The 19217-nt window shown below is 40.3% G+C and overlaps 1 protein-coding gene across 1 annotated transcript; it reads right to left on the minus strand.

Moving 5' to 3' along the window:
• On the minus strand, positions 1-16744 carry LOC143889749 (potassium transporter 4-like). Its single transcript, XM_077394077.1, has 9 exons — positions 16583-16744; positions 7116-7356; positions 6774-7019; positions 3152-3202; positions 2686-2946; positions 2055-2107; positions 1851-1965; positions 1471-1725; positions 1-1378 (listed from the first exon to the last, which is right to left on the minus strand). Exons 1-9 carry the CDS (start codon positions 16625-16627, stop codon positions 294-296), a joined length of 2352 nt encoding a protein of 783 aa, XP_077250192.1. The 5' UTR covers positions 16628-16744; the 3' UTR covers positions 1-293.
• Positions 16745-19217: the final 2473 nt, after the last annotated feature.

Here is a 19217-nt window from a genome sequence, read left to right on the forward strand (position 1 = left end):
TGAACAAAATAAAGAGCAATCTACTCATTGACATTTTGTTGGTTATTAAATTATATGTACATATCAAAGAAAGTAAAAAGAACATCAGTTCTAGGCCATATTGTTGGGCAGGAGATAAGACCTGCCTGACTTGATAAGGGCACCCCCTTGTTTTGTCATCGGACTCCGGTGCTTGCTCAATAGGAAAGGGAGGAGGAGCATTTCATGACCTCCTAAAAAGAGCTTCCCAACATCTCCTAACTAAAACTCTTAAAACCCAACCACTATAGACAATGAAACTCATACTCCAATGGCTACACATAGTAAATCATGCCCACTTCAATGAGGCTAATGTGCGGAATGTTGAGCGCTACGGCGGGTCCTCTACAGTTCTTTCGGAGGAATGAATACCCAATGTCAACAACAAGCTTCTTCAAGATCGAGCCCGTTCTTCGCGCCTTTATATATGAATGCCCCATTATATAAGCAACACCAGACTCTTGGGCCTTGATCAAATCCATCAGCTCTTCCCTTACTGATGCGTCCATAGCGGGGCTTGGTGGCAACTGAAACCTGACCCGCCTTCTCATCGGTAAGGTTGCTCCGTCCTCATTTTCAGAATGCCTGCTTAGTAGGGTCAGTGATTTGCTGCTTTGAATGGTGTTGCTTGCACTATAATCTTCTTGCTCGGATACCATCAAGCTGTTCGATCTGCCAACTCTAGTGCTTATCACAGCCATCCTACCATCCAAAGACGAACTCTCAGAATTCGTGAACTGTGGTTCTTCGGCTTCCATCTGAATAAATTCTGCGATACTCTGTATGAGCTGACTCTCGAAGTCACCATTGTCCTTCTGGACATCCTTGTACCCATACCTCACAATGCACCGGTACATTCGATAGGATTTCGGGCAGACTCGGCCAATGAGAAAGCGCTCTTCTGCAGAAACATGTGGAACAGGAACTGACTTAACACAAACAAATACCAACACTTTGTGGAATGCAGGGAGGTTAGTGATGAAATGGGTGAAGATTTTAGGCACTCCCGTTGCGAGTTCTGAGTAGATAAGACCAATTCCGGGGACACGGACAACCCCAAGGCTCGGGCCAAGGCCAAGTATCCATTTCAATGAGACTTTGTTATGCAAATCAAAGTTGTACTTCCTTCGAGTTCCGTAATGCCAGACGTACATAACAATCATGAAGAAGCATGATAGAACGAGAGGTGCCCAACCTCCCTGCGGCACTTTCGTAACTGCGGCTGATAGGTAGACACTCTCAATGCTTCCAAAGAAGATCAGAAATGCTACAGCTAGCATAATGCTTTTCTGCCATACGAAGACTATGACGAGCGTCATGAGACATGTTGTGATGATCATGACAGTCACACAAGCGATGCCTGCAAGAAATTGATTGAATTGCCATAAGACTAAAAGAACATTAGTATTCCCATCTTCTTTACAAACTTAAATAAAATAATGAAAACTTTACCATATGCATTTCCAATTAAAGTTGTGTCCTGAAACCCAATAGTTATCGCGAGGCAAATGATCATGAGTATCCAATTTATTTCTGGGATGTAGATCTGTCCATAAATTTGTCTTGAGGTATGGACGATCTTGATTCGTGGAAAGCAACCAAGGGCATGGCATTGTTTGACGATTGAGAAGGTAGCAGTAATGACTGCCTGACTTCCGACAATAGCTGCGAGAGTGGCAATCACAAAGACAGGCCAAAAGAGAGGACCTGTGGAAATAATAATAATAATACAATTATATTATGTTTGAATTTGCTAATTAAATAGCTATATAAATATAAATATAACAATCATTGAAAGGTAGAGAACCCATTTTAAGTACGAATAAACTAACCTGGTATGGAGGCGTAGAAACTAGTGTGAAAGGAACCCAGATTTTGAGTTAGAAATGCGGCCTGCCCCATGTATTGCACTACCAAGCATGGGTATACAACAAAGGAAAAGGCAAGCTGTTTTGTGAAGTTGGAAATTCAGGCAAGGCCCACAATGCCGGCATTAAATGAAAATATGTAAATAAATCGAGCCACTAGTGACTTACCCTTATTGACAAGGGAGTGAAGTGACCAAGATCAGCAAACATGGCTTCAGTACCTGTGGGTGCCACAAAAATTAGCTGTTCCAGAAAACCATGTTTATGTGGAATGTGGCAAAATGTGATCATGGCTGCACGTGTTCAAAAAGCTTATGTTGCAGTCTGTTCTTTCAGTATTCAATTGAGCTTTTTTAGAATTTTGCTTTTGAAAAAAAAAACAAAGAGTTCTATTGATATTGAATTTTTTAACCTTCCATACCATTAAATGTGTCATCGTGGGTAACATGTCTGATCTGGGCAATCTTTTTTTTTTTTTTTTTTCTGGAAAGGTTATTTTATTAAAAAAGATCCAAACCCAGATTTAGATGTGAGGACAACACAATACCACAGATATGCCTTTATACAAAACTCATATCATTATTACCTAACTAATTAACAGTTACTAATTGTTGCCGACCAAATAATCAAAATCTAGAAAGACCGAATCACGAGAACTCAAATAACTGGAACATTTGCATAACATGAGCAGAAACAGACAGTAACTTCATAGTTGCAGCCAATAAATATTAGAGACGCTTATACATCTTTCTCCCCAGTCAATCTAATGTAAATCCATTGCTATTGAATGCCAACATACCTGTTATGCAAAGAAGTACTCCTCCAAGAGAAATCCAACCATCTTTACCCGTCTCTCTAAAGAACTTATATATGTAATATGGAGAAATTGCGCGCCATATATTGGGATTCCAACAGATAATGTTGTATAGGCCAATCCCGAAAATAGATATCAGCCAAATAATAACAACGGGTGCAAATAAGAAAGCAACCCTATGTGTCCCAAAGTGTTGCAGGGCAAAAAGGCAAATCAAGATGACACAGGCTAGAGAAATCAAGGCACCTGGACAGATTCATACTACACAATCAGTCGTAACATACACAAGTACGTGAAAATACCAACGTATAGCCTCTCTCTCTCTCTCTCTCTCTCTCTCTCTCTCTACACACACACACACACACACACACACACAAAGAGAGGCTTGACGAATGTAAATAAGAAAAGGGAAAGGAAAGGGCATTAGATAAGAAAACAGCCAAGTACTTACCCTCTACTAATTTCTTCTCAACAACTTTAAGTCCTGAAACTGATGATAGAACTGCAAATGGCAGAGTTTAATGTTTTTAATCCACGAGAAAAATTGAAGCTAACAAACTTTTAAGTGGTAAATATAGAAATAGAAAGCATTCAATGAAATCGCAATACATTTCTTCAGAACCCTGACGTCTTAACAAACTGATGATAGAACAGTAAATGGCAGAGTTTAATGTTTTTAATCCAAGAGAAAAATTGAAGCTAACAAACTTTTAAGTAGTAAATATAGAAAGCATTCAATGAAATCGCAATACATTTCTTCAAAACCCTGGCGTCTTTACTCAGAAGTTCAAATTAGAATAAAATTAGAGATAGAAATCGATGTTGATGAAACAAAGTTGGGTAAAATGAAAGCATGTCAAGTATTGTCAACTTTGGTGTGTAGCAACGAGGATCCCCATGACTATCAGGGATTTTTTAGAAGTCGCTGGAACATCCCACCGGGAGGATCTCAATCGTCGGATTTTCTCTGCGTTTGCGGTACATATCTTGAGCGACTTTCAGATCCTTATCTGTCTTGCTTAGATGGAGGCTACTCCACCATGTAAGTTTTTGAATCCCTCGGGATTTTTAACCTCTGTGGCAGAAGAGCTCTCTTTTCTCTTGGGCAAGGAGCCGTGGTAGAAAGACCTCTTTTGTCTCATTGCCCCCACTGCGTTCGCATGTTGGCTCTCTGGGGAGCTTGGAAGATTGGGACACAAGGGGAGAAGGTTGGATTTCGGAGCTAGGAAAACTCTTGGTCGCAGAGTAGTGGAATCAAATAGAAGACCATTATCGAATGGAAGTGATTGGATGTGCTTAAAATGCACTTACAGAAACTTTGGTCCTTGCACATTGTGCAGGAAGTGCTCCGAATCTCGACATAGAGAGAACACTAATCTAGTTTGGAGACCTAAAAAGATCCAAGTTGCAGCTTGTGATGATGATCGATGTTTGGATGTACCAGGTTCTGTAGTGGAAGATAGAAAGAAAAACTTTAATGTCTTGTTGGATCCTTAAAATCTGGTTCTTGGCTTTTGGGAGATGTGTGGGCTTGGGCTAAACATTTCTGGGGCTTGCCAGAGTTGGAAAAGCCTTTTGCCAATAGTACCGTGGATATTTTATTCCGGTTTGACTCTGAATTTCAGGCCACCTCTATCCTTCGTCGTGGAGGTGAGGCTTTTGGGGGTTATCTTTCTTCCCTCCAGCTGTGGTTCCCTGCTTACAATACGGGTGCTAGAACGGTTTGGTTGAGGTTTTATGATATTCCTCTTCATGCCTGGTCTGCTACCACGGTGGAGATTCTGGGATCACACCTGAGCCAGGTTCTAGAATCCCAGCTTTTTGGGAACCATTCACACTGTTTGGCTTTTGCCTCTGCCTTGGTTATATCCCCTTTGTGGAAATCTATTCCTCAGTTCATTAACTTAAGGGTGGATTCTAACATTTATTCGGTGGGAGTTAAGGTGGTCCTGAGGACAGTATGAATTTTCTGGCATTGTCGGTGGTAGGAGAGGCTAGTAGTAAAGACAATTTGTCACTTTTTGAGGAATCCGTTTAGATCCCTGATGATATAGGCTCACCGGCGGCGGTCTCTCCACCGGAAAAGGTGGCAGAAGCCACTGAATGTGGACCGGAGCCGGCGGTGGTCCCCAGTTCAAATTTTGAATTCCCCACCTACCCACTTGTCCCCTATGTGATCACTCCTATTTCGTCAGAAAGTAGGGAGGCTAGGGTTAGGGGTCCTGTGAGTCTGCCAATTGTAAGGAAATCAGCTTTGGCACATCCACTTGGCACTAAAAGGAAGGCGGGTAGAAAAGAGGCTGTCAATACTTTTGGCATAAAGTCGGCAAAGGATTTAAAGGTTTTAAAATTAAAAAATAGGTTTCTCACGAATGGGAAAAGTGATGATGTGAAAAGCACACGCTTGGGTAAAGGTAAATTCAGGAAAGGCCCTGGGAAGGATGTTCGTCTCTTGGCGACACGTGGAGGCTTATCAGTACTCAATAGAAAGATTAAGTGCTTGTATAGAAAAAAAGAAATAAGAAAGAAGAAACGTGATCTCAATAGTCAACACTACCTTCGAACCTTTCAAAAATCGTAGAGTCGAAGTATGTCTAGTAACGATCATCTTGAAGCCTCAAACATTGTAGGTAATGGGGAAATTACCTTGGTAAATGATGATCTAACGCTTCTAAAAAATCTTAAATATAACGAGAAGTTGGCAAGGAAGGAATCGCCTACACCGGCTGAGGTCCTGCTCTCCCCTCTTAAGAAACAATGGGTGAAAGAAAGCGTTGCAGGTGCTCGAATTTTGGGGCTGTCTCTTTCCCAGACCACTATGAATAGTGAGGAACTTCACACCCCCTTTGTAATTTACCTATCTTTAATAAGATTCTAGAAAAGGAGAGGCAAACTCGAAGGTGCCTGTGGGAGGAGGAAAAGCAATCGGCGATCTCATCGTTGGAAATTATGCGTGATCCTCTGGGAGCGGGCTAGGATCGGGAGCGAGGGTCCCCAACAATGGAAGACACGCAGCGAATAAGGCAGCTTAACAGTAATCATGATAAGGGTAAGGGTATTTTGTTACTGCTAGCTTCTGAGGACCCTGGGTGTCTTGAGTCGGAGGGTTTCAACGGCTTCTTAGCGATGGGAGATGTCCTTGGGATCTCATATCAGGAGGATTTAGGCAAGACCAGAGAGTTGTTCCTTGGATCGCAATCCAGAGCCGTAGACAAAAAGTAGATAGAGAAAAGGCGGATGAAATAGAACCTAAATTGCGAAGTGTTAGAGGAATTTTTTCGAGATGTTGCTTCGACCTGATGCTTTATGTAGCCTGCATTGCCGAGTAAAGATTCTAAGTAAGGCTAAACCGTAAGTTGTGGATCTATCTATCTGATCTCTTAGGGAACGTATTTAGTCATGTGACTTCTGTTTGATATAAGCATCAGAGCCAGGTTGGAAGAGGTGGGCCACAGGAAGTTGGGTATTTAGTATGGGGGTGGAACGTATGATGTCGGTACCAGTCTTATAGGTTTGGGGAAAGATGGCTTGTTGTAAGGATTGTGGTGTATGGGTTAATTTTGGCGATATCTAATCCTAGATCCTATGTGTATTGACAGTAGTCTTTGTCTCTCCATCGCTTGAGAGACCATGGTCGTTCGCTAGTTGAGGCTTTCTGGACAGGAAGATCTCCATACTGTGGTTACTTAAGAAGGAACAGATGAGGGACTAGAGGGATGATTTAGGGCCTGAATAGGGCCAGGGGTTGCTCCAGAATCATAAGTAGTAGAATTGAGGATAGGAATGATTGGGTCATGTATCTTATTTTCCACTTTATCCTAGGTCTGGGTATGCCCAGCCCAGTACAAACTGATATTTTGTATTGCAGGATGGGACTACTGGTCCCGAATGCTTTATGGATATTAATGAAATTTGTCATCTTTCAAAAAAAAAGTTGGGTAAAATGACATATACAAACCACATAATAAGGTCGCAAATAATAGAATATATGGTGCCTGAGATAGCTGGGGTGTGTTGGGTAAAATGGCATATAAAAACCCACATAATGTCTCAAATAATAGCATATATAGTACCTGAAATAGCTGGGGTAAGCACACCATCTCCTATCACCATGGAAGCACCAAATAATACCACCACAAGTAGGGCTGTCCGTAACTTTTTATGCTTCTCAAGAAATCTCTTAAATGGAGAGGACGCCACCGCCTGTGATGAGAGCCCATATTTGTATGTTGAGAGTTCCTCATCAGCCGCTTGTTGATTGGGAAGTAAACTAAACCTTGCATGCCTACAAAGAAGTGAGTAAAGAGCAAACGTTCCTCCTGAAAAAGGGACAAAAATTATCATTATAACTACCTTGGATCTAGCAGAATTTTTCAATGACATTTCAAAGAGAAGACTCCCAATCAACTTCACACCTTCACCATTATCATCAGCACCCAATATGATGAAGACATACTTAACTAGGGGGATCAATGTAAGAGTCCAGAAAATCAAGGAAAATACACCAAATATTGCAGCTTCATTTTGATGATGTTGCAACTTTCCAACAAATGTGCTAGTGTAAACATAGAGAGGAGATATGCTCAAGTCCCCATAAACCACACCAAAGCTTTGGTATGCTAATATTAAGTTCCTGCAAAGGTTCCTCAATGAAAGCTGCATGACCAAAAAATTATATTTATTTCCAAGCTGAAAATCAACGCCAAGCTAAACCTATCACCTACTTATATACAGTTTCAGTAAAGCAAAAGGTTTCAACTACACACGATAGTCAAATCCAAGGGCAAAAAACTAAAAAATACATTTGAAAAGTCCAGATTATACAAGATAATACTATTAGAAGAAACTGATGTCTTTCAAAAGAAATGACTGCTGCTACTTTCTCAAAGGTATGCTTAATGGGTGAAAATTGAAGAGAAACTTTCCAAGAACAAAACAGTTCAAAATTTGAAACTTGCTTGAGTCACTAAGTTAGGCAATCTTTGTCTATCGATCCAAACTTCAATTCTTTGGAACTGATGGGGATTTTATTTAGAAAGAAAAAAATAGAAGATAATTGCAAGGGGGATTAGATAAGACAAGATGCAACTCAAGCATAAAGTGTCCAGTATTTATTAAGGTACAAATTACTCCAAAATTTGCTAGCTTTTTCTCTAAAGATAAAGAAACTGAATCGCTAACGTAGATGGGAGATGCAGCCAAAAATTCAGTCCATGGGAAGTTTATTTAGGAATTTACAAAATAGGCACCGCATTGTGGGAGACTTCTTCAATCATCTGGTTGTACATAGAGTATCTGATATAAGGTTACTGGAAAACGCCCCCCGAAGGAGGTAAAAGCAACTCTTCCAAAAAATTGGGTAGTGTCGTTTCCCAATTCTAGGAAGCATGTTTCCCAATTTTGGGAAGTGTGTTTTCTAATTTTGGGAAGTACGTTTCTCATTTTTTGAAGCACATCTCCCAATTTCTTTTATTTTTTCTTCTTAGAAGTGTGTATGTGCCTAGTGTATGTGCCTAAGGGCAAGATTGTCTTTGCACTATGTTCTCTTTTATATAAATGCATAAGTGAGGGGGAATCATCCCTAACTCACACTTTCTCTCATTCTCCACTCTTCTCCTAACTCTTAACATGGTATCAGAGCCCTAGGGTTGTGGTGCCCTAGGGACCACCATTGAAGAAGACCATCTTCTTCTTCTTCTTCCTTCACATAACCCTCCACGCCTCCCACCTCCTCGCCGTCAGCACGCCATCCCAAGTCCTCCACGACTCCCACCTCCTTCACGCCTCAGCCCCACCCCACGTTGTGAGTCCCACCTCCTCTCAACTCCACACCGTGAGTCCCCTCCCCCCCCCCCCCCCCCCCCCCAACTAAAGGCGGCGGCATTCTCTTTGGACTCGTATAGTGGTTCTTCTTTCTTCGCCTATTCGTTGGCCGTGTTGTGGTTGAGAGTGTTTTTCTCACTCTTTGTCTTCATGGAACCTCCTGTCATTGGGGATCCCTCTATCGGCACAACCCATGGGGTTCGTGCACCTCTTCCACCTTCGGCCTCCTCTTCTTCTACTTATTTTCCATCTGTGGAGGGTTCATTCCCACAGATGACAACAGTCAAACTAGATGGGTCCAATTATTTGAATTGGAAAATGGTGGTTGAGACCTACCTCCTTGCTCGAGGCAAGGTTGGCTTCATTCGTTTGGCACGATCCTCCTTCTAGCACGGATCCCTCATATGCACGTCGGGAGCAGGATGACCCCATGATTAGCTCTCTACTATGGCAAAGCATGGCCCCCTCATATCGCCGGTACTATGATGCGCCTCCCAACCTCCAAGAAAATATGGGAGCACATTGTTGTTCTTTACTCTGGGGTTGACAAACTCACTCGCATTTGTGCCATCTGGTCTGAGTGGCTACGCCTCCGGTGTGGCGATACCTCTCTTGCTGCTCATTAAAGTCAGTTTGTCTCTCTTTGCCAGTAGCTAGATATGTTTATGCCTCTCACCTCTGACCTGATAGTTCTTGCCAAGCAACAGGACCAGCTTCGTGTTGTTCACTATCTTGACAGTTTGGGCCATGACTTTATGCATCTCAGACAGCAGATCATAAGCACTGGTAATTCTACTTCACTTAGTTCCTTTCGCCCCTTTCATTCTGGTACTCACTCTGTTATTCTAACCGATGGGATTACCACTCCCATCTCTGGTATTGGTACTCTGTCACCCCATTCTGGCTTTACTTTATCTGTGTCTGTAAGACTCCTTTCAATTTGATTTCTGTTAGTCAAATTACTAAAAAACTTAATTGCTTGGTCTCATTCTTCCTCTTATTCTGTATTTCAGGAACTCTCGACTGGGAGGACGATTGGCTCGAGTCGTGAGGTGGATGGCCTCTATCGCCTCGATTGTAACCTTCCTCGACCTATTTTGCATAGCTTCGTTGATCCATATCTATGGCACTGCCGTCTTGGCCACCCCTCTATCCAGAAACTTCAACAGTCATATGCTATTTCTTTTTCTGTTCAGTCTTTTCAATGCGAGTCCTGGAACTTGGGAAGCACCGTCGTGTCTCCTTTCCCTCTAGAGTTGTTAGTAGAGTCTCACGTCCTTTTGATTAAGTGCATTTAGATGTATGGGGTCCCTCACGGGACATGTCTCTTAATGGATATCGATATTTATTATATTTGTGGATGATTTCTTTTGTATGACTCGGTTATTTTTACTTAAGGACCGTTCTGAGGTCTTTCATGCTTTTTGCACATTTCATGATGAGATCACTACCCAATATGGCTGTTCTATTAAATGTCTTCACACTGATAATGCTCGAGAGTACTTCTCTGCTAATTTTTGTGACTTTTTATCCATCCATGCTATTTGTTTTTCTGTTCAGTCTTTTCATTGTGAGTCCTGTGAGCTTGCGAAGCACCGTCGTGTTTCCTTTCCCTCTAGAGTTGTTAGTAGAGCCTCGCATCCTTTTGACTTAGTGCATCTAGATGTATGGGGCCCCTCACGGGCCATGTCTACGGCAGTATAAAAGAATAGAAAACAAGGTACTTTGGTGAATTTTTCGGTTGATTTGTGTTAGAAATGAATTTTTTTGGTCAGTCAATCTGCTTGTGCATTTGATGCTTTATATCTGATTTCTTTTATTTTGATGGTAAAAATGATTGTACGTGATGTAGTATGATTTTAGTTTGGAAACATTTTTTCAAGAAAAATGTGAGTAGTTATTAGAGTGGGAAGGTTTAGTGAGGAATCTAGACTGTGGTTGATTTTGTTTCTGTTATACCGTAGTATTTAAAATGGAAAACAAGGTTCTTTGGTGAATTTGTCGGTTGATTTGTGTTGAAATGAAAATTTTGGTGAACCAATCTGATTGTGCATGAATTTGAGTGTTTATATGGATTCCGATTTCTTTTTATTTGATGGTAGAAATGATTGTAGGTTTTGTAGAATGATTTTAGTTTGGTAAATTGCCGCATTTTTTAAAGAAAAATGTGAGTAGTTATTAGAGTGGGGTTTAGTGTGAGGAATCAAGACTGTGGTAGATTTTGTTTTGTTTCTTTTATATTTATATTGTAGTATAAAAAAATGGAAAAAGGGTAATTTTAGCCAATCGATGAAATTTAAAGAGCCCCCTTCAACCACAACATTTGACATTTGCTCTTGCATCAATAAATTTAAGTCTTGGTGAATTGCACAGACTTCTGCCTCCGATGCATTTCCTACCCCGATAGGCCATGCAAAGGCCCATAACACCTCCCCAACAGTATTCTGAGTACACCTCATATCCTAGCCAGACTAGGAATCCCTGAACTAGATCCGTCAAAGTTCAATTTAATGAATCCCTCTAGAGGGGGATCCCAATGCGGAACAACTTTTTGCTTTAACTCAACGCCGGTGCATACTTCCCTCCACCCTTCCCATAAATCAAAATCAGAAACAAATTTGAAGAAAGGGAGAATCTTAACCCACGCTATCGTTAATGCAATAACTTTTTTGAATAAGAAAGGAATTTTTAGAAGCTCCTTTGAAGACCCTTGCATTTCTTTTTTTCCATAGAACCCATCAATTATCTAAAAGATACATACTCCGAAGAATATTTCCTTTTCGCTTCTAAGGGACGTTAGACCAACCATCGAAGAGGTCCATGAGATTGGATGGGAACACCCACTACATCCCGAATCTACTTGGCAATTTTCCCCATACTTCCCTTGCCAATTTGTAATGCAAGAACATTTGGTCTACTGAGTCTCCATCTTCAATGCATAAGGCATAATGATCTATCACTATAATCTTCTGCTTACAAAGGAAATCCACGGTTTGTATCCTTTCTTGCAAAACCACTCAAGCGAAGATATTAACTCTAGGAGGATCCTGGAAAGCCCACACTCTAGCTGCCTTGGAAGAAACCAGGCTAGCCACTAATTGATGATACAAAGATTTGACAGAAAATTCTCCCACAGTATCCTAGATCCATCTGTTCTATCCTGCTCAATGTAAACCCCAGTTAGCAACTCTAAAAGCTGAGCAATGGATGCGAACTCCCTCTCAAAGAAGCTTCTATGAAATAACAGATTACATATTATGTCTTCATTCCTTCTAACCAAATTTTCATTCACCATGTTATCTTTACTCGAAGCGACAGCAAACAAATCTGAAAACATCTCTTGAAGGGGTCTATTCGAGCACCATTTGTCTAACAAAAAACGAATTGTATCCCTGGAATAGACTCTAAACCTCGTGCCTGGATCAAACTAAAATTTATTTCGTATAATGTCTCCAAATTGTGAGTCCAGAACATCTGAATTTATCGACCGAGATCCAATGGCCCAGCCTCACGCCATATTTACTTCCAATCACTTTATTCCAAAGAAGTGACTCTTCTATTCCAAAGCTCCAAAGCCACTTGCCCAATAAAGCAATGTTCATCTTTTTATTTTTTCTGATTCCCAACCCACCACCTTTTATAGGCTTGCAAACTTCTTCTCATTTGACCAATGATATGCCTCTCCTATCATTTGCTCCCCCCTAAGGAATCTCCTCTGGATCTGTTCAATGCGGTTCGCTACACTTACGGGGCATTTAAAAACAAAAATTTGATAAATCGACATATTGGCTAGAACTGCTTTGATTAGAGTGAGTCTCCCTCCCCTGGATACTAGATTCCTTTTCCAAGTGTCTAACCTTTTTTCTACTCTTTCCACAATATGCTCCTAGCACTTCTTTTATTTATTTATTTATTTTCCAGTTGTTATTACCGACATCCACTCTAACATGCACCATGTATTACCATGCCCTTAACTTACGCGCCCTTGAAAATTATTTTTTTAAATTTCAAGCACCAAAGACAGGAGGCAAATGAAGACAATGTCAATTTCAAGCAGCTCCTCTCTTGCGATTGTGATTATGATCGGATTACTGACAGGAGCTCTTATTCCTCAGGCGGCGTCGACGGTTCCTTCTTCTCCAATTCCACGATCATTATATAATGAGTATTCTCTTTTGCCACTTTTGAATCTCTATTTGAAAAACTAGGTCTAGAATATTGCATTATATCTTAAGTTATTTTACAGTATGTAATGTGTGATGCATTAAAAAGAATGTGTGGATGGGCCATAGTAGGGCCTTCATTTCCAATAGTATGGCGGTCATTCGCCAAGCGAATGATCTTCGCTTCGCGGGAACAACAAAAACCACCATCTCGCTCTTTCCTTTCTTCGGTGCTACCTTTTTCTTTTCAAGGGATGGGGTTGGGGTGTATAATAACCTGTAACTGGGGATTTTTTTCGGGAAGAAGATCATAAAGAAGATCTTGAGCTTCTTGCTTTCTCTCGAATAGAGATCTCCCTTACCTCATAGGCTAGGATTTCTTCATACACCAATTTACCGAAGGGCCTTTGCCCCTTACTAATAGGGTATCCAATGGCCTCTGCCTTCCTTCCACTCTCGCTGATGACGACTTGCCCGGGTTGGGTCAATCGGGTGGGCCTTCTCCTTCATCCGCTTTAGAATCGTCTCTCTCAATCCTTGCCTGAACCAAGAAATGCATTTTTAATGCATCACATAGCTCATACTGTAAAATAACTTAAGATATAATGCAATATTCTAGACCTAGTTTTTCAAATAGAGAACTCAAAAGCGGCAAAAGAGAATGCTCATTATATAATGATCGTGGAATTAGAGGAGAAGGAACCGTCGACGCCGTCTGAGGAAGAAGAGCTCCAGTCAGTAATCCGATCATAATCACAATCGCGAGGGAGGCGCTGCTTGAAATCGACATTGTCTTCATTTGCCTCCTGTCTTTGGTGCTTGAAATTTAAAAAAGCAATTTTCAAGGGCGCGTAAGTTAAGGGCGTGGTAATGCATGGTGCATGTTAGAATCGATGTCGGTAATAACAACTGAAAAATAAATAAATAAATAAAAGAAGTGCTAGGAGCATATTGTGGAAAGAGTGGAAAAAAGGTTAGACACTTAGAAAATGAATCTAGTATCCAAAAAAGGGAGACTCACTCTAATCAAAGCAGTTCCATGTAGCGAACCGCATTGAACAGATTCAGAGGAGATTCCTTGGGGGGGGGAGCAAATGATAGGAGAGGCATACCAATGGTCAAATGGGAAGAAGTTTGCAAGCTTATAGAAGGTGGTGGGTTGGGAATCAGAAAAAATAAAACGATGAACATTGCTTTATTGGGCAAGTGGCTTTGGAGATTTGGAATAGAAGAGTGACATCTTTGGGATAAAGTGATTGGAAGTAAATATGGCGTGGGGTCGGGCCATTGGACCTCGGTTGATAAATTCAGATGCTCTGGATTCACAATTTGGAGACATTATACGAAATAAATTTCAGTTTGATCCAGGCACGAGGTTTATAGTCTATTCTGGGGATAGAATTCGTTTTTGTTAGACAAATGGTGCTCGAATAGATCCCTTCAAGAGATGTTTCCAGATTTGTTTGTTGTCGCTTCGAGTAAGGATAGCATGGTGAAGGAAAATTTGGTTAGAAGGAATGAATACATAATATGGAATCCGCTATTTCATATAAACTTCTTTGAGAAGGAGTTCGCATCCATTGTTCAGCTTTTAGAGTTGTTATATGGACCCTGGGGTCTACATTGAGCAGGATAGAACAGATGGATCTAGGATACTGTGGGAGAATTTTCTGTCAAATCTTTCTATCATCAATTAGTGGCTAGCCTGGTTTATTCCAAAGCAGCTAGAGTGTGGGCTTTCCAGGATCCTCCTAGAGTTAGTATCTTCGCTTAAGCGGTTTTGCAAGAAAGGATACAAACAGTGGATTTCCTTTGTAAGCGGAAGATTATAGTGATAGATCATTATGCCTTATGCATTGGGGATGGTGAATCAGTAGATCACATGTTCTTGCATTGCAAAGTGGCAACGGAAGTATGGGGAAAATTGCCAAGTAGATTCGGGATGGAGTGAATGTTCTCATCCAATCTCATGGACCTCTTCAATGGTTGGTCGCACGTCCCTTGGAAGCGAAAAGGAAAGATTCTTCGGAATATGTCTCTGTTAGATACTTTATGGGTTCTATGGAAAGAAAGAAATGCAAGGGTCTTCAAATGAGCTTCTAAAAATTCCTCTTTCTTATTCATAGAAGTTATTGCATTAACGATAGCGTGGGTTAAGATTCCCCCTTTCTTCAAATTTGTTTCTGATTTTGACTTATGGGAAGGGTGGAGGGAAGTATGCACCGGTGTTGAGTTAAAGCAAAAAGTTGTTCCGCATTGGGATCCCCCTCCAGAGGGATTCATTAAATTGAACTTTGACGGATCTAGTTCGGGGAATCCTAGTCCGGCTAGGATATGAGGTGTACTCAGAAATGCCATTGGGGAGGTGTTATGGGCCTTTGCATGGCCTATCGGGGTAGCAAATGCATCGGAAGCAGAAGTCCGTGCAGTTCACCAAGGCTTAAATTTATTAGTCTAAGAGCAAATGTCAAATGTTGTGGTTGAAGGGGGCTCTTTAAATTTCATCAATCGGCTAAAATTACCCTTTTTCCATTTTTTTATACTACAATATAAAAGAGACAAAATCTACCACGGTCTAGATTCCTCACACTAAACCCCACTCTAATAACTACTCACATTTTTCTTTAAAAAATGCGGCGATTTACCAAACTAAAATCATACTACAAAACCTACAATCATTTCTACCATCAAATAAAAAGAAATCGGAATCCATATAAACAATCAAATCCATGCACAATCAAATTGGTTCACCAAAAATTTCATTTCAACACAAATCAATCGACAAATTCACCAAAGAACCTTGTTTTCCATTTTAAATACTGCGGTATAACAGAAACAAAACAAAATCAACCACAGTCTAGATTCCTCACTAAACCCCCCCTCCCCACTCTAATAACTACTCACATTTTTCTTGAAAAAATGTTCCCAAACTAAAATCATACTACATCACGTACAGTCATTTTTACCATCAAAATAAAAGAAATCAGAATCCATATAAAGCATCAAATGCACAAGCAGATTGACTAACCAACAAATTCATTTATAATACAAATCAACCAGAAAATTCACCAAGGTACCTTGTTTTCTATTTTTATACTGCCGTGTAACAGAAACAAAACAATTACAGAAGAAAATCTACCACAATCTAGATTCCTCACACTAAACCCCACTCTAATAACTACTCACACTTTTCTTGAAAAAATGTTCCCAAACTAAAATCATACTACATAACCTACAATCATTTCTACCATCAAATAAAAGAAATCATAATCCATTTGAATATTTAAAAGAAATCAGAACCCATATAAAGAGCTTGATGATAATCATGGTAAATAGTGACATCTTGCAAATTCCTCTGGTACTTAAATCATCTAATAAAATCATTAACCAAAAATTAAAAATAAAAACTTGTTGAAAAGTGATTAATGCATCATATACTTCTCTAACAATGAGATATCAAATAGCTTGGTAGCACAACCACAAATTTAGTGCTGTGTTTCTTAGCCAAATTTAGATTCTCTTTTATCCTCTTTCTTCTATTTCGTAGCACAACCACAAATTTAGTTTTTAGAAATCAAACTCAAACCTTATTTCTTAATTTCTTCATCTACAGATAAGTAAGAGACTCACCAAAATAGTTCATAGAAAAAATAAAACAAAAAATTGGAATAAATCAAAGATAATAAGTTCTATTTCAATTAGCAATCACTAAAAAGAACTGAAAAGAGAAAGATAAATAACCAAAATAAAGCACATAATCTTTCAAGAGAAAGAAAAAGTATAGATACATAAATCTAATTACAGGAAATAACAAAAACCTAAAGCTAACATAAAATTGATTAATAAATAAATAAAAGGGGAGATTTGTGGAAAATAAAGAAAACCCAAAATCTAACCTGAGAATCCACTCGAGTGTTCGAGGCTCCAGATTCCGCGTCCATGGCTCTCTCTCTCTCTCAATCTCTGAAGAAAATGTGGAAAACAAAATCTGATGAAAGAGTGAAAAACACGGAAAATCTGAGAAAAGTGTGATTTTTTTCTTTCAGAGCTTCCAAACGGGGTATAATACAAAATAGAAGTGATGTGTCGCACATGTGAGCCGCCAACAGAACAAAGATTGAACGGGGATTTTCACTTAATTACGTTAATACCATCTTGTATTAATCTTGTGGAAGAAAAACGAGGTTTTTAAATAGTGGTGCTTCCGTAATTATATTCGGATTAATGGGTTCTTATGAGGAATGGTATAGTGCCAACCCACTCTCCTTTCCTAGTGGCGTTTAGGACGATGATAAATTCGCACCCCTGTGGGATAATTCGCACCCATTTTACCCTGATTTGACGTCGAAAAGGGTTAAAAGTCTGCCGCAATTCATCATTCCCGCGTTTAAATGCTGCTTTTCCAAGGATTAGCGGATTGGGTTTAGTTCGTCATTCTATGGGCCGGATAAGCTTAATGGGCTTTTCATAAGCCCAGTCCACCGTGAAAATTTGTTCATGGAATATTCCTAGGGCCAATGTGTATGAAAGGGACAGTGAAGGAAGAAAAGAGTGAGAAAATTGAGTGGGCTGCAAAATATCATAAAAAATCCCAAAAAACTAGTGAAAAGAAACTAGTCGGTTCCTCGTACTTAGATCTCATCATCATGCTCCTCTCACTCCCACCCTCACCCTCTAAAGTCTCCATCTCTCACGAGTGGCCAAAGGAATATTCCATGGAATATTTTTTCATTGTGGCCAAACATGGGTAAAATGCGGGTGTCGACTTTTTGGAATTTGGGTTGAGCTTTTACCATAAAATTAGGACGTTTACGGTTGATTCCAGTTCATTTCCCCGACCCAACCCGAACCAAATTGTGCCACTAGGTAAAGCCCACAGATATTGCCACATGTGTGAAGGCCCAGAGACGACCCGTGTGAACTTGGCCACATGCAACATGAGTGCTACATTTGTAACACGGGTGCAACTTGGGCAGCTTTTGCTAAAAAATGAATAGGAACCCAAACCTGATTTTTAAGTAAAAGCTCAACCCGAATTCCCAAAAAACGACCTGTTGCACCCCTAGTCTGTAACATTAATATCACCAAAAATAACCAATTTAAAGCTGTTTCGTTCGAAGCAGAAGAAACGAGGGAAAGGGAGAATGAGAGTCATGGATTAGGTTGCTGAACATGTTCTTCTAGATTTCTTTTTGTGTGATTCAAATAAGCACTTACAAGGGTGTGCTCTGCAGTGATTCTCATTCTCAATAGAAAAAATAGGCAGAAACATCAGAATCAGAATCAGAATCTCCGAAGTGACCACATGTAGCTTTGAAAAATCCAGTTCGTGCATTATTAAAAAACTAGAGTTGTGTCGATTTCTTTCAATTTTTTTCATTGAAGTATACCCTTCCGTTAATGCACATGACAACTAAGGGTGTCAATGGTCCGATGGATCCAAATGACCCAGACATTAACGGACAGAGTTTGAGTTTGGGCGTAACAGCTAGATCCAACCATGTCCATTGGATCCGAAATTATTTTGGATTGTTACCCGGACATTGCCACAAATATGATGGAGTGTCCTAGATCCGAATGGAGGGGGTCAATATACAAAATACCTTCATAGTTTTGGGTAGGGCTGCAACTCGAGCCGGGTAAAACCCGACCCGCATCGACCCGACCCGAAAATAGCCTGGGTCGGGTTCAGGTTTCATGGGTTTTGGGTCGAGCCGGGTTCAGCATTCAAAAGCCCGCATGAATCTCGGGTCGAGCCGGGTTTGAAGGGGCCCGACCCGACCCGACCCGAGTTACATAAGTTATAGTATGTACATTTTTTTCTATTGTTAGTTAAAAGTTAAAGGGATAATTACATTTACACCCCCTCTAGTTTCTGACACATCCACTTCCACCCCTATAGTTTAAAACGTGACAAATACACCCTTGTAGTTTCAATTTGTTTAAGGTAGGCCCCCTCAGCTGAAGGTTCGTCCATAGATTGAAGGGTTAGGATGATCCGATGGAGCTGATTCTTTTGGCACACCCTAACTATGTCAGGACCCATCAAATGAACGCTTTGGATCATCCAAACAATGTGGGCCCACATTATTTGGATGATTTTTTGGTAGTGTTTGGATTCGGGTAGGGGCCCACATTATTTGGATGATCCAAAGCATTCATTTGATGGGTCCTAACATAGATATGGTGTGCCCAAAAAAATCAGCTCCATCGGATCATCCTAACCCTTCAATCTATGGACGAACCTTCAGCTGAGGGGGCAAACCTTAAACAAATTGAAACTACAGGGGTGTATTTGTCACGTTTTAAACTATAGGGGTGGAAGTGGATGTGTCAGAAACTAGAGGGGGTGTAAATGTAATTATCCCAAAGTTAAAAGTGAAAACCCACGCACCCACTGTTATTGTATGTGAGTGTAATTTCTGCTTCTATGAGTTGAGTTGATTCAAGTGTTTGATTCAGCATTGTTTGATTGTAATTACAACATTGTTTGATTACAGCATTGTTTTATTCAATTGTGATGTGAGTGTA

The sequence above is a fragment of the Tasmannia lanceolata genome, unplaced genomic scaffold (genome assembly GCF_043159265.1).
Source record: "Tasmannia lanceolata isolate RefF3 unplaced genomic scaffold, GAP_Taslan_0.1 ptg000013l, whole genome shotgun sequence".
Classification (NCBI taxonomy): Eukaryota; Viridiplantae; Streptophyta; class Magnoliopsida; order Canellales; family Winteraceae; genus Tasmannia; species Tasmannia lanceolata.

What these genes read in the sequence shown, in the direction of transcription:
- LOC143889749 (XM_077394077.1), bottom strand. Translation starts at nt 16,627, where the DNA reads ATGGACGCGGAATCTGGAGCCTCGAACACTCGAGTGGATTCTCAG. An exon ending in GCTTACCCCAGCTATTTCAG is followed by an intron (nt 3,203 to 6,773) that starts GTACTATATATG and finishes TGCCATTTGCAG; the next exon opens with TTCTATCATCAGTTTCAGGA. An exon ending in TTTCTACGCCTCCATACCAG is followed by an intron (nt 1,726 to 1,850) that starts GTTAGTTTATTC and finishes TTATTTCCACAG; the next exon opens with GTCCTCTCTTTTGGCCTGTC.